Raw genomic sequence first — 14,247 nt, forward strand, 5'->3', positions numbered from 1 at the left:
GCTTTGACGCGCTCCCGGACGGGCGGCTAAAAAAGCCGCCATGCGATGCCAGCTGTCACCACCGGAAGTCGATTATGCTAAAGCCTTTGATTATGTGGATCACAACAAATTGTGGCAAGTTCTTAAAGAGATGGGAGTACCAGACCATCTTATTTGTCTCTTGAGAAACCTATATGCGGGTCAAGAAGCAACAGTGAGAACTGGACATGGAACCACTGATTGGTTCAAAATTGGGAAAGGAGTCCGACAAGGCTGTATTTTGTCACCCTGCCTATTTAACTTATATGCAGAGCACATCACGAGAAAGGCAGGGCTAGATGAATCAAAAATTGGAATTAAGATTGCCGGGAGAAATATCAACAACCTAAGATATGCAGATGATACCACTCTAATAGTAGAAAGTGAAGAGGAACTAAAGAGCCTCTTGATGCGGGTGAAGAAGGAGAGTGCAAAAGTTGGCTTGAAACTCAACATTAAGAAAACCAAAATCATGGCATCCAGCCCTCTCAATTCCTGGCAAATAGATGGGGAAGAAATGGAGATAGTGACAAATTTTATCTTCCTGGGCTCCAAGATCACCACAGATGGGGACTGCAGCCAAGAAATTAAAAGATGCTTGCTCCTGGGGAGGAAAGCTATGGCAAATCTAGACAGCATACTAAAAAGCAGAAACATCACCCTGCCAACAAAAGTATGTATAGTCAAGGCCATGATTTTCCCATTTGCAATGTATGGCTGTGTAAGTTGGACCATAAGAAAGGCTGAGAGCAAAAGAATTGAGGCCTTTGAACTATGGTGCTGGAGAAGACTCCTGCGAATCCCCTGGACTGCAAGGCGATCAAACCGGTCAGTCCTAGAGGAGATCAACCCTGACTGCTCTTTAGAAGGCCAGATCCTGAAGTTGAAACTCAATTACTTTGACCACCTAATGAGAAGGAAGGACTCACTGGAAAAGAGCCTAATGCTGGGAAAGATTGAGGGCAATAGAAGAAGGGGATGACAGAGAATGAGATGGCTGTATGGAGTCACTGAAGCAGTAGGCATGAGCTTAAATGGACTCCAGAAGATGATAGAGGACAGGAAGGCCTGGAGGAACGTTGTCCATGGGGTCACGATGGGTTGGACACGACTTCGCAACTAACAACAAAAGGCAACACAGAAGGAGGGAAGTCCTGCCAATTGTGGAGAGATGGCGGTCGATTCAATTAGTTTGGGAAAAGCCCTCCAGAAACCAGCAGGAGAAGAGTCTAGCTCACCTTCTGAGTCTAGACCAAGCTACAAGCCACCAACGTCCTAAAGTATTACTCCAAGCTGACTGTAAACAACGTGTTTGGAACTGGGTAAGAACAGCAATTTTCTCTCTTCTATTTGGAAATTGATTTCCTGAAAAAAAAACCAAGAAGCAAAAAGCCTCTGAAAGTGAGAAGGAGGGAGACTTTTGCCCCACCCTCCTGCAGACAGAAGTGGCGAATTAAACCTTTCAGGGGGAATAGAAATATGTTGAAATAAAAAGAATATAAGACTTAATTTGAATAAGTTTGAAATTGGTGGAATCTTTTAAGATTTTCCTTTTATATCATCAAAACAGAAATAAATGTTTATTACTGAAAGAACTGGTGCTGACATCTAGTGATGGATGAAGATATTACAACAACAGCTACTCTACTACAGAGACTGGCAAGGCCCAGGAAAAGATAAATTTGATCTTGGTGACCTTCAATATCTTAATAACAAAGAAAAGTTGTGATAAAAAAAGGAAACATCTTGGGCTTTCTATAAAGTGAGAATTATAAACTCTAAAAAAAAAGCATTGACCTTTCTGGACTACAAATACTAACTCAACTGTGACTCTAAAGCCATCTGCAGAGAAAGGAAAATCCTGATTTTTGGCTATCATGGAAAACCAGAGATCTGCAGAAAGAATATACCAAGAAAAAACAAATTTTTTCCAGAAGGAGATCTATGCTATGTTGCAACTAATCCAATTTTATTTCCTCTCAAACCACGAGTAAATTAAACATAACCTTGAAAACATAAATGAACACATCTCCAGTTTAACTTTACAACATAAAAATTCTCAGAAAATAAAAATAAAGAGTGAGCAGAGAAAACAGACAACTGATTATGAGACAGAGGAGAGAGATTTCAACATGGAATTTAACAATATTAGAAAATATGACTTAACCCAGATGGAAAAAAATCTACAGGGAACTCTGTACATGGAAAAGACAAACTACACTTTAAGATTACAAAATAAATTTGAGGACAAGAAAAAAGATTTGGTAAAATGGATTTTGCCAGGAGAACTACAAGATCTTGAGAGACAAAAAATAATAAATAAAATCAAGAAAGACAAAAAGGAAAAGATTTTCAATGAATACGAAGGGGCGAAACCTTCCTATAAAAAAACCTATTTTGCCTTTTGTACCTACAATAACATTTATAAGTTTATGGGAAAACTCTTTGATTCATCGAAGCATATTGAACAAGAAAAATGGGCCAAAAAAAAAGGCTAAAATGAGAATCAAGAAATTATATGATGGGAATTATCAGAGGGAGTATTTAAAAATTAAACATTTGTTTGAATATGGTTAAAGAAATAGAAAGATTTTGAATATAAATGAAGATTAGTTTAAGAGGGATGAGCCCCTTTCATTTTTTGTGTGTGTGTGTTTTTTTTAACATGAGAAATATAAAAATGTTGGGATGGTTTATATAAAAGAAATGTTTTCTCTGTTTTGTCTTTTTTTTCTTTTTGCTCTTATTTTCTTTTAAGATATGAGAAATATAAAAATTTGATGGTTTGTATGAGGAAAAAGATTTAAATACTTAAGTGTGACTAATTTTGTTTTGAATACTGTGCGGAAAACAAATTTAAATAAGAATGTAAACAGGATTTATGACAAGGCCATCAAGATGATCAATGAAAAGAAGCTTTATACTGATGTTGTTATTATTTGCAGAAACATGAGAAGAATGTTTATATTTAATTGTCATTTATTCAAATAAGAACTGTATTAATTTAAGATTGGCTAAAGAGAATATTATTGGAAGAAGAGGAAATCAAGTAAAGTTATTATATATGGACTATAGAATTATAGAAATTAATTGTTATTGATTGCTTTTTAAACATTAACCCAGACAACACGATGTTTACCAAATATTAAGGTGTATGTTAAAAATCAATAAAACATTTAAAAAAAAAAGAAATTGGTTATTAAAGCTATTGAAAAAAACCACAGAGATAAGGAGAAATGTTACTGATAGACAAGCAGGCAGAGCTGGGGTGGGGGGCAGAGTTAAGCACACCGTTACCTTGGAGTCATTACATTGTCACAAACGATTCGGGTCCAATCATGTTTGAATTCTGTTGACCCTTATCTGGTGCCAATTTAGTACTGAACTTTAGTTAACTAAATTCTTGTGCATAGGCTTGAGCATTAAATTTTTGAACTGCAACTTAACATGTGATCTTTTGATCCTTTGCGCCTGACATAGAAATGTTTAATAATTTATGGATATATAGATGGGATATAGGGAACAGTGATCATGTAATATAATATTGAAGGGAGTAGAGAAGTACAAGGTTTGCTTGTGCTTGTTGTAAACATTGGAAATCACTTTTTAAAATATTCTTTCTTTTCTCTCTCCTTTTCTCCTTTTCTTTTTGTTTTAGTACTTTTCATTTTTCTTTTTTATTTCAATTTGTATTATTTTTTACCATTGTTAATATCTCTAATAAAAAGTATTTTAAATAAAGAAAAAGTAGAATTTCATTCTAATTTCATTAAGACTACATTGAAAGTAGCGCTTCAGAATGTGCAGCATCATTATAAAATTCATTTTACAGATCATTATGGATAAACTGAGTAAATTACAGAATATGAAAAAAATGAACATGTGAAATCAGAAAGTTCATTGTTACATTTGCTCCCATTTTCTTTCTAGATCATGGAAGCTGTAGATGTAAAAGCAAAGAAGGTCAAAGAAAAAGAAACACCTTTATTTTATGAAGTAAGACAAAGTATTTTATTAATTTTTATTATTAGTTCGATTGCATTCATATGTCTAATCTGCCCAGCTTTGTAAGCTGATTAGAAAATTTTAACTTACTAAACATTTGAACATAAAAAAACATAAAAGTGTTAACCTAACCCTAATCCATATAGATTGTCCAGTAATTATCACTGTATAGTCAATGTTACTGAGTGCCTCTGAGAGGTTGAATAGAATCAAGAAGGGAATATTCCCCCATATCTATTTATTTTCACAAGAAACATCTTTGACTAGAATGAGCAATGCCAAGGTCACCGCCAGACTTGAATTCTGACCACCCAGAAAGTTGGTTGCCCTCTACTGTATGGTATGGACAGGGTGGAGTTGGGGAAGAAAGGCTACCCTACAATGATTTGATCAAAGTAGTCATCACCCTTTCATCTCCAGCAGTGACTAAGGCCTCAGTCATGTTTTGTGACAAGCCTTGGGGGGAAAAAATCAAGCTCTTTCTAGAATCAAATAGGTCCCTTGGAGTGAACTGATTGAATAGCCCTACTTCCCTGCAATAGGGCATTTGTGGCCATGAAGAATACCCTGGCACTCAGAAAGTGATCTGACTGTGACAAGGGACTGATATTAATTTCCTCCATATCCAGATGGCAATACCACTGCCCCAGTACAAAAGCCAGATACAGTATCCGACCTCTACTGTGATAGCTTTCTCAGATCTTTTGGAAGACTTCCCTTGTTTTTCTTGTCTGTTTCCATTTTTGCTGTCTTTATAGAAATCATTAGATTGCTTCTTGTCTCTTTTAACAGCTCTCTGAAATTTTTCATTAAATTCTTTCCTGAGATATTTGTCTTTTTTAGTTTTGGCTTTTGTTCTCTTTTTAGCAATTTCCAATGTTCTGACATTCATTTTGCTTTCTTCTGTTTCTTGATCTTTGGCTGTCTCTTCACATTCATTCTTAACACATTCTTTCATTTCTTTGATCCTTGGGCATCAGAGGTTATTTGTCATGATATGTGTGTATGTGTGTAATCCTTATTTGCCATCCATAGTCACTTGTGTGAGATAGATGGCTATATAAATCATATAAATAAATTCCATAGTTCCTCCAGTTTCCTATTAATAAAGGTTATGACTGCAAAATGATTCCTCATGTTCTCTTTGAAAATGGTGGGTATATTGTCAAGACTATATTGTGGAAACTGATTGGCTTTCCTTTTCCATATTACTTTAACTTGAAATTTATACATGAGCAGATCATGATGTGTCCCAAAAGTCAGCTGCTGTATATGTCTGTTATAAATGACTTCTTCCATCTGCTTGCATCACTAATATAATAGTTCTGATTTCTGTATATTTGGTTGGTGGAAGACTATTTTAGTAATGAAGGAATCATTGAATTGACAGAAAATGTTAAAGTCATTCCCATGCCTCATTTTGATTTCTCTAAGCCATACAATGCAACTACATTTTCCTGTTAATATTTCCAACTTTACATTTCAGTCTCCAACAAGAATGACATTGTGCCAATCCATTCTATTAATTTCAAATTAAACTCTCTCTTCTGCATCAGTAGCTGAAGCATAAACCTGGGTAATTTTATATTAAAGAATTGTCTGTGAAGCGTAATTGATATTATTCAATAATTGGTTATCCCAAGTACTGTTCTTGCTGCATGGTTTGAAAAATAAACAGTATGATCTTCTGACTAAAAGTGTCCAGTTCCAGCCTATTTCAATTTACTGATGCTTAAAATATCAACGTATAGTCAATTCGTTCAATTTTTCACTATGCAGAGCTTTTCTGTGTTCATGCTTTTAATGTCTCATCTTCCCACTGTAATTATGTCTTTACAGCTTTGGATTTTGTTTTCCTGCAATATCAGCAACCAGACTTCTCAAAAGCTTTAATCTAGCCATATCTTAAATAACATTAGTACTATGAAAGATCCTTAGCATCCATCCTGAGGGGCCCATCATTTGATAGTATAAGATCAATCATTCATATTCTGTTTCTATGTGGTTTTCTTGGTAAAATACAAGAGTGTTTACTTTGGCTTCCTTCTCTCAGGCAGTGTGAAATGATGCCTTTGCCATTGTCATTAAAGTGATCATCCATCCCCAACATCTTCTTTATTGCTGCTGCCCAATATAGCAGAGCAGCTGAAGTGACCTTCATGCCTCAGTTGACCCTGTTGTTGGCATAAACTCTTAGCATTCTTTGCCCATCCAATCCCACCCCCCACCCCCCACCCCATCTTAAGTTACTGTGACACAGCACAGCAGAAGTTGGAGTTGGGAGGAATTAACACTTTATATGCACAGAAATATATTACTTTGCAAATTAGAGGAATAAAGATATATGTACAATAGCATGAACAATATATTGAAGAGTACGATGCCTATTGGTTGGGTTTCTGAGTGAGCTATTGGGTCCCTGACCACAAGTTGTTAGAAACTGAGAATGTGCTATAATCTGTTCTTGTTAAGTCCCTGATTGTACTATGACGATGTTGCTATCCTTTAAAAAACTGTCCAGTACTCAGCAATTCTATGGACCAGTTCTTCCTACATTTTCCAATTTTGTATGGCTTTTTTCAGTTGTTTTATGCTCTGGTTGACATTATCAGCTTTAGTAATTCTACCCACCATGTTTTAGGGACCTTGTTGCATTTTACCACAGACCACTCTGAGCATAACTGCCTTTTCCAGTGAGTTTGATTGCATGACATGACTGAAATAAATAAGGCAAAATTTTGTGAATGCAATATATCTGGTTTTATATGCTCCAGTACTTCCTTGTTTATCACCTTTGTTGTTCCCGGAATATGCAGAAGTCTTTCCCAGTGTCACAGCTTGAACAAATCAATTTTCCTCCTTTCTGTTTTTTCCCCAATCATGGGTAACTATGGTAAACACAATAAAGAGTAATAATCTGCATTTAGTTACCAGACTGATATTGTGCTTTTTCATATGTGATTTATGCTCATCATTGCTGTACAACCCAGTGTGATTTGATGTTTTATTTTTGGACTGCATTCACTGCTTTGATCAATCTGTGATCCTAGGAGAGTGAATTCTTGCACACATTCTCTCTCTTAACTGTCAATTGTTATTTTGACATTTCCGTTCCTCACAGTGATCATGAGCTTGTTTCTTGTTTCTTTTTCTTTTTTTTGATGTTCAGGAAGAGGCCATATTTCTTGCTTTCTTTAATTCTTTTGATCAAATGTTTCATGCCTTTAATTTCTGACAGGAGAATTGTGTCATCAGCATATTAAATATTGTTGATGATCCTTCCTCTAATTTTTCTCCAATGTATGATTGTTCAACTGCTTGTTTCCTCATGATCACTTTGACAGGTAGGTTGAATAATGTGAAAGAATGCAATGTTGCCACATTTTTTTTTCTATCTTAATCCAATCAGTGTCTCCATATCATGTTGTACAGCAGCTGCACCAACTTGACCAGATGTGTTTGCACTCCCAGGTCTTCTAGGGTTCTCCACAGCTTGCCATAATTGACAGAATGGAAGGCCTTCTTGTAGTCAATAAAGCAGATGCTCTTTTAATGTCCTTAAGATTTTTCCATGATCCAGCATAGATTTGCAATATGGTCACTAGGACCATGGTGCCTTCTGAGGCCAGTTTGAACATCTGGTAATTCCCTTTTGACGGAGAATCTTGCTAGTGTGATGGGTGAAGGCAATTGGAGCAGTCTTTGGAGTTGCCCTTTTTTGGCAATAGAATGAACATTTCCATTCCTGTAGCCATATGTTTGTTTCCCACATTTTTGGCACAAGTAACCCTACCAACACCCACCGTATTCGAAGTCGTTAAGACATCCTTCCATAGTTACGGTCCCTGGAACAAACCGTCAACCGAGTAACGGGTGTGCTGAACTTCCTACCGACCAAGATAAAGACGAAGAAAAAGGAGTAATAGAACTTCTCCGACCTGAGAAATAAGACCCGTATGTCGATAAGACATATCAGAACGGTAACTCCAACATGATTGGATGGATAATTCACCAATGGGTTATCTTAACCTTCCTGCTCCACGTGACTAAGTCTGAGTCTATAAATATCAGTACCACGCCATGTGCTCCCCAGTTTTTCGACTTAGTCTTCATGCTCCAGACGCTTTAAAGAACAAACTTAAACTTTCTTCAACAATCAATCTACAATTATCACTCTCAACAAAGGATTAATCTCATATCAGAAGAGAGATTCCCAGGGGAACCATACCAGGGAGAGGATTCCGTTGGATCCCTCTGCTTGGATTCCACAGGGAGAGCCATCCTCCTTTGTTCCAGGAGGTACCTACGAAGGCCTCAGCTGCATAGGGAATCTTCTGCAATCAGCTGTTCCTCATCGGTGAATCTCCTCGCTCCAGAGGCATCGGAAGGATTCCCTCGGGACCGGTAAGTAATTTCGCCCAAAATACGACGACGAGGCTTCCCTCGGCGTGGGAAACCCTTGGAGAAACCCCTCTTAAGCCCACGCCGTTCGATGCAGCTGACAGGGCTTTTACCCGGTCGGGAGGATTCCGAGGGAAGGGGAATTTCCCTTACGAGCCCTCTGCCTCCGAAGCCTCCCTCTGGGAAGCTCTACTCGCCCTCGCCATTAAAACAGCCAGCAGGGCTTGGGAATTCCCTCACGAGCCCTCTGCCTTCGAAGCCCCCCTTTGGGAGGCCCTACTAGCCATCGCCATTAAAACAGCCGGCAGGGCTTGGGAATTCCCTCACGAGCCCTCTGCCTCCGAAGCCTCCCTTTGGGAGGCCCTACTCGCCCTCGCTGTTAAAACAGCCGGCAGGGCTTGGGAATTTCCTCAAGAGCGCTCTGCCTTCGAAGCCTCCCTTTGGGAGACGCTACTCGCCCTCGTCATTAAAACAGCCGGCAGGGCTTCCCTCACTCGGGAGGCCACTGAGGGGGGGGAATTTCCCCTCGAGGTCCTCCACCGATCACCGGCAGCCGAAGAGGATTCCCCCAAGCCGGGGGAACCTCCAGGCAAGGGATTCCCTACACGCGCCCGCGCGCAAAGCCTTTGCCGCCTCTCCGACTCCGAAGGCAAGGGATCCCCAAAGCAATCTTCCGGAGAGGATTCCCCAAGCCGGGGGAACCTCTGGAGGAAGGATTTTGCGCGCGCGCGCGTGCATGCTCCTCTGCGTTCCTCCGTCTCCAAGAGCTTCATAGGGAGGGGAAATCCCCCGGGAGGCAACGATGGAAGGGGATTCCCCCGTATGTGTTTTCCAGCAACCGGAGAAGCTCTCATCAGGCAGGGAGGGCTCTGAGGAGAGAGATTCCTCCGCGCAGCCTCCCTGACCTCTCTACTAACCGGAGAGGCGTTCCCAAACCGGGGAGCCTCTGATGAGTAGGATTTCCTTCACGCAGCCTCCCTGACCCCCCCCAGACAACAGGAGAGGATTCCCTGAGCAGGAAAGCCTCTAAAGAGGGGGATTTCCCCCACGCAGCCTCCCATTCTGTCCCTAAGCTGACAAGCCCTGGAGAGGGGGATTCCCCCTCTCAGCCTTCCAGTCACTCTGGACTTACCTAGGATTGGGCTTCTCCATCGCTGTATTCTCTCACATGGGAGAAGACGCTGGGCAGAGGAGGAGCAAACAGGTCCTAGGACCAATCAATTAAGGAGCCCAGGAGCTTCCTAAGGGAAGAGGGCTCACAGCTACCACAGCGAACTTGCACTTCCAATTCATTGCAGCGAGCTGACTCCATAGTCGTGGGGAAGGCAAGCTCGTCCATATTGGGCGCATTGCCTCGCCTAGGACCCCACTAACCCTCCCCCCTCCTCACCTGGGTTGAAGCATCACTGGGCTATTTCAGTAGAATTACAGCGCCAGAGGGGGGGCGCTTCTCACTGATTAAAAGCCCTAAGAAGACAAGCTGATCAACCACCATGGCAGATCCAGCATCATCATCATCTTCATCATCATCCACGGAGGCCCCTGCAAAGAGGAAACAGAGTAGATCCTCATCCAGGGGAAAGCAGCCTGCCAAGCGTACTAGATCTGAGAGAGAACCTCCACAACTGTTGAACTCAGCCCCAGCGAGCTCAATCTTCGAGCCTCTGTCTGCGCATTGCACCCTACCCCCGGGGGCCTGGCCTCCTCCCAGGGAGGTAACTCAAGCCCAGACAACCTTGGCAGGATCAAACTCCATGGCACAGAGGGTGATGACACAGGGCTTAGCCTCAACGGGAGCCACATTGCGACCAGCACAGTCAGTCAGCAAGTGGGCCCAGAGGCCCTCCAGGCCATGATAGCCCAGGCCGTGCCACAATTCATGGTCACATCCAGACCACACCCATCACAGGGGTTACTAGAACCAGCAGAAGAGGCAACATCCGGGTCAGAATCAACCGGATTCGACCATTCAGGCATCGTCTTGTCTGAAGATGAGGATGCAACAGCACCAGAGCCGATTCCACCAGTGGGTCTTTGACCACTCACCTTTCAATCCAATTTATACAGAACCGGTGGTGACACAGAAGCATATCCCTTGCCTCCCATTTTCCAGTAACACTGTACAAAAACAATGGGAGAACCTAGGAGGAAAAGAAGTTCTAGACAGCCCTTAGGAAGTCTCATCTAGCCTCAGCTTGGGCAGTCAAGGCCTCCACCTCGATGTCCCTCTTTGCACGAGCCTCGGTACTCTGGCTACGCGAATTGCAAGACATGGTTCCGCAGATCAGGTCAGGATGCACCAGAACCTGGGTAAGCTGGTGGCCACATCGCAACACCTAGCAGACTCCTCCCTCCATACGGCCAGATACTCCACACGGTCCATTGCCACAGGCATTTCTGCACGCAGGTTATTGTGGCTAAAGAACTGGTGAGTGGACCTAAAGGCCAAGTGGCGGGCCGCACCAAGCCTTACAAAGGGAGGGCTCCTATTCGGGACGGCTCTTGACCCTTACCTTGTTGAGGGCAAAGACAAGCGCAAGTCACTAGTGAACGCGCCCAAGAAGGGAGACAAGAGACCGGGAACCGGAACATCTCAGGCTTTTTATCATAGACAGCCCTTTGACCAGCACCAGCCAGAGCTAGGGTCAGACATCCAGCACCCCTACCAAAGACAGGACCGCCAGCAGAACCGTATTTCATACGGTAACCGCCACCATGCACAGGCGAAGCGTCCCTCAAGAGGAACTGGAGGGCGATTCACCAGGCGAGGCAAGTGATACCACAACAGATGACTCTATAGGGGGTAGGCTGACCCGCTGTTCCAACGTATGGGCAGCCACCACCACGGACCCATGGGTACTTGACACCGTGACCCATGGGCTAATGCTGGAATTTCAATCCAGCCCAATTAATTGTTTCCGAACATGCCCCACTTGCAGATAAGGCAGCCCTCATGTCAGAGGCCATAGGACAACTCCCTCAGATACAGGCTATAGAGCTGGTACCTCAGAATCAGTGGGGTCAAGGGTTCTACTCCAACCTGTTTGTCGCTCCCAAGACATCAAGGGGATGGAGGGCAATACTAGACCTTAAGGACCTAAACTTCTTCTTAAAATACAGGAAGTTCAAGATGCAATCCCTACAGTCAATCCTGGCTGGGATCAGACAAGGGGACTTCCTTACCTCCATAGACCTGACAGGGGCATACTTACACGTTCCCATCTTAGCAGGCTACCGTACATTCCTTAGGTTTTGCTACAACCAGGGTCACTATCAATACAGAGCTTTACCATTCAGTCTATCCTCAGCCCCTAGAGTGTTCACCAGGATGCTGACAGCACTGAATGCACACTTGGGACAGATACCCATCAGAGTCCAGTGCTACTTGGACGACATATTAATTCAGTCACCCTCCGCACAGGGAGCTCAATCAGACCTCACCCTAACAGTTAGTACCCTGCAGGACCAGGGGTTATCTGCCAACTTTTGCAAGAGCCACACGATACCCTCAACAAGGCTCCTTCACCTAGGAGCAATCATTGATGCAAGCAGCTGTACGGTCTATCTACCACAGGATCGCCGGACCAGCATTCGGAAGGCAGTCCGGAGAATCCAGAGATCCAGAGTGTCTTCCCTGGTATCATTATTGCAACTTCTGGGGAAGATGGTGTCCTGCGTACAGATCATACCCCGGGCCCGCCTTTGTGCCCGGGAGATACAGTGGCTCAATCTCCCGTTCCAGAGACTGCGCATCAGCACCTCCAACCGGAAGGTTCGAGTTCCGCAGGCAGCATTGAACTCCCTTCAATGGTGGACCTCTTCAGCCCCAACGCCAGTCTGTTTGGCTGGGGAGCACACCTGGACTCACACTGGACACAAGGCCAGTGGTCGCAGGAGGAATAGAGAACAACGTAAACTGGCTAGAACCCAGGGCGATTCGCCTGGCCCTAAGACATTTCAAGGACATAGTAAGGGGACAGCACATCTTAGTGCTTACCGACAACGTAGCAGCCAAGGCGCACGTAAACAGACAGGGGGGGACAAGGTCAAAGACCCTCATGGAGGAGGCCCAATTGCTGGGGACGTGGGTGGAACTAAATCTTGCTTCCCTCAGGGCAGAACACATATCCGGACAGTCCAACCAGCAGGCGGACTCGCTAAGCAGAGCAACGGTGGACCATGCAGAATGGCAGCTGGACCCACAGGTGTTCCAAGAGATCACGGACAGGTTTGGCCTTCCGATCCTAGACCCCTTGCCTCCCCGAACAATTCTCAACTACCAAGGTTGTTTTCCAGATTCCCTTCACCGTCAGTGGAGGGAACAGATGCCTTCGCAGCCCCTGGCCAAGGGGACTGTTGTACGCCTTCCCTCCCCTCCCGCTTCTTCCGGCCACAACCCGGAAGATACTGCAGGAACAGGCGGAGATCCTTCTGATCGCACCCCACTGGCCCAGGCGCCCCTGGGTTGCCGATCTGATGGATCTCTCCATCAGGGTCCCATGGCGGATTCCATCAGATCGCATCTCCCTCACGCAGGGGGAGCTTCAACATCCAGACCCTCAGTGGTTACAGTTAGCCGCTTGGCACTTGAATGCTGGGCATTGAGTCAGGACTCATATTCCACAAGGGTAATAGACATGATCTAACAATCCAGGCGCCCTTCTACGAATAGAATATATGACGCAACGCGGAAGGGATTTGGCAGGTGGTGTTCAGGGCGTGGACTCGAACCCTTAGCGGCCTCTGTACCTACGGTACTGGAATTCCTAGCGGAAGGACTGGAGAGAGGTCTATCCCTGAACACCATCCGTAGGCAGGTAGCAGCCCTCGCTACAGTAATCACGTGCGACAACGCTATTTCCCTAGCGCAGCATCCCATGGTTCGCTCCTTCACCAGAGGAGCTTCCAACGCATGCCCACCGAAGGTGCATCAATATCCCTCGTGGGAGCTTCGCAGAGTCCTAATGGCACTCGTTAAGCCGCCATTCGAACACATAGGCACATGTCCCATTAGACTTCTATCATTGAAGGTGACCTTCTTGATTGCGATCACATCAGCCAGAAGGATTTCTGAACTGGCGGCCCTATCGGCAAACAGGAACGGGTGTGTATTCCATGCGGACAGGGTAGTACTTTGGCTAGACCCGTCCTTTTTGCCCAAGGTTAACTCTCTATGCCATAGATCGCAGGAGGTGGTGCTACCGGACTTCTGTCCCAACCCATCCAATGACATCGAGAAACAATGGACCGCCCTCGATGTACGTGGGTCCCTACAATGCTACATACACCAGACAGCAGGCTTCCGTAGGTCCGAGGCGTTGTTCATATTATTTCAACCCTCATCCAAGGGTCAGAGGGTCTCCTCTTCCATGATTGGCAGATGGATTAGGGCCTGCATTGCCCTAGCATACCAAACCAGTCACTGCCAACTCCCAGTCATATAACCGTTCACTCTACCCGTGGCGCCGCTACCTCGGCAGCTTGGGCAATTCAGGCATCCATAGAGGAGATTTGCAGGGCAGCGGCTTAGTCCTCGCCCTCGTCCTTGTCCGCCACTACAAGGTCGACAAGTACGCATCAGCCGAGGCTTCATTCGGCCGTAAGGTCTTGAAGCAGGCATTGATATTAGAAGGTAGCCAGGCCCAGTCAGATTCCCTCCCTTAGGGACACAGGGCTTTGGTATGTCCCATTGGTGAATTATCCATCCAATCATGTTGGAGAAAGGGCGTTGTTTACCTGAACGCCTATTCTCAACATGATGATGGATAATTCACCCCCACCCTAGGGCCTGGAAGCCTGGGTATTATAACAAACACGTACACA

General features: G+C 44.2%; 1 protein-coding gene across 1 annotated transcript in view; it reads left to right on the forward strand.

Moving 5' to 3' along the window:
• Positions 1–14,247, forward strand: part of SPAG17 (sperm associated antigen 17) — a 118,082-nt gene that overhangs the window by 10,277 nt on the left and 93,558 nt on the right. The window contains exon 3 of the mRNA XM_029283757.1: positions 3,949–4,014. Within this exon, the coding sequence (XP_029139590.1) occupies positions 3,949–4,014 (66 nt within the window). The remainder of the gene's footprint in view (positions 1–3,948; positions 4,015–14,247) is intronic.

The sequence above is a fragment of the Protobothrops mucrosquamatus genome, unplaced genomic scaffold (assembly GCF_001527695.2).
Source record: "Protobothrops mucrosquamatus isolate PMUCROS unplaced genomic scaffold, P.Mucros_1.0 scaffold212, whole genome shotgun sequence".
Taxonomy (NCBI): Eukaryota; Metazoa; Chordata; class Lepidosauria; order Squamata; family Viperidae; genus Protobothrops; species Protobothrops mucrosquamatus.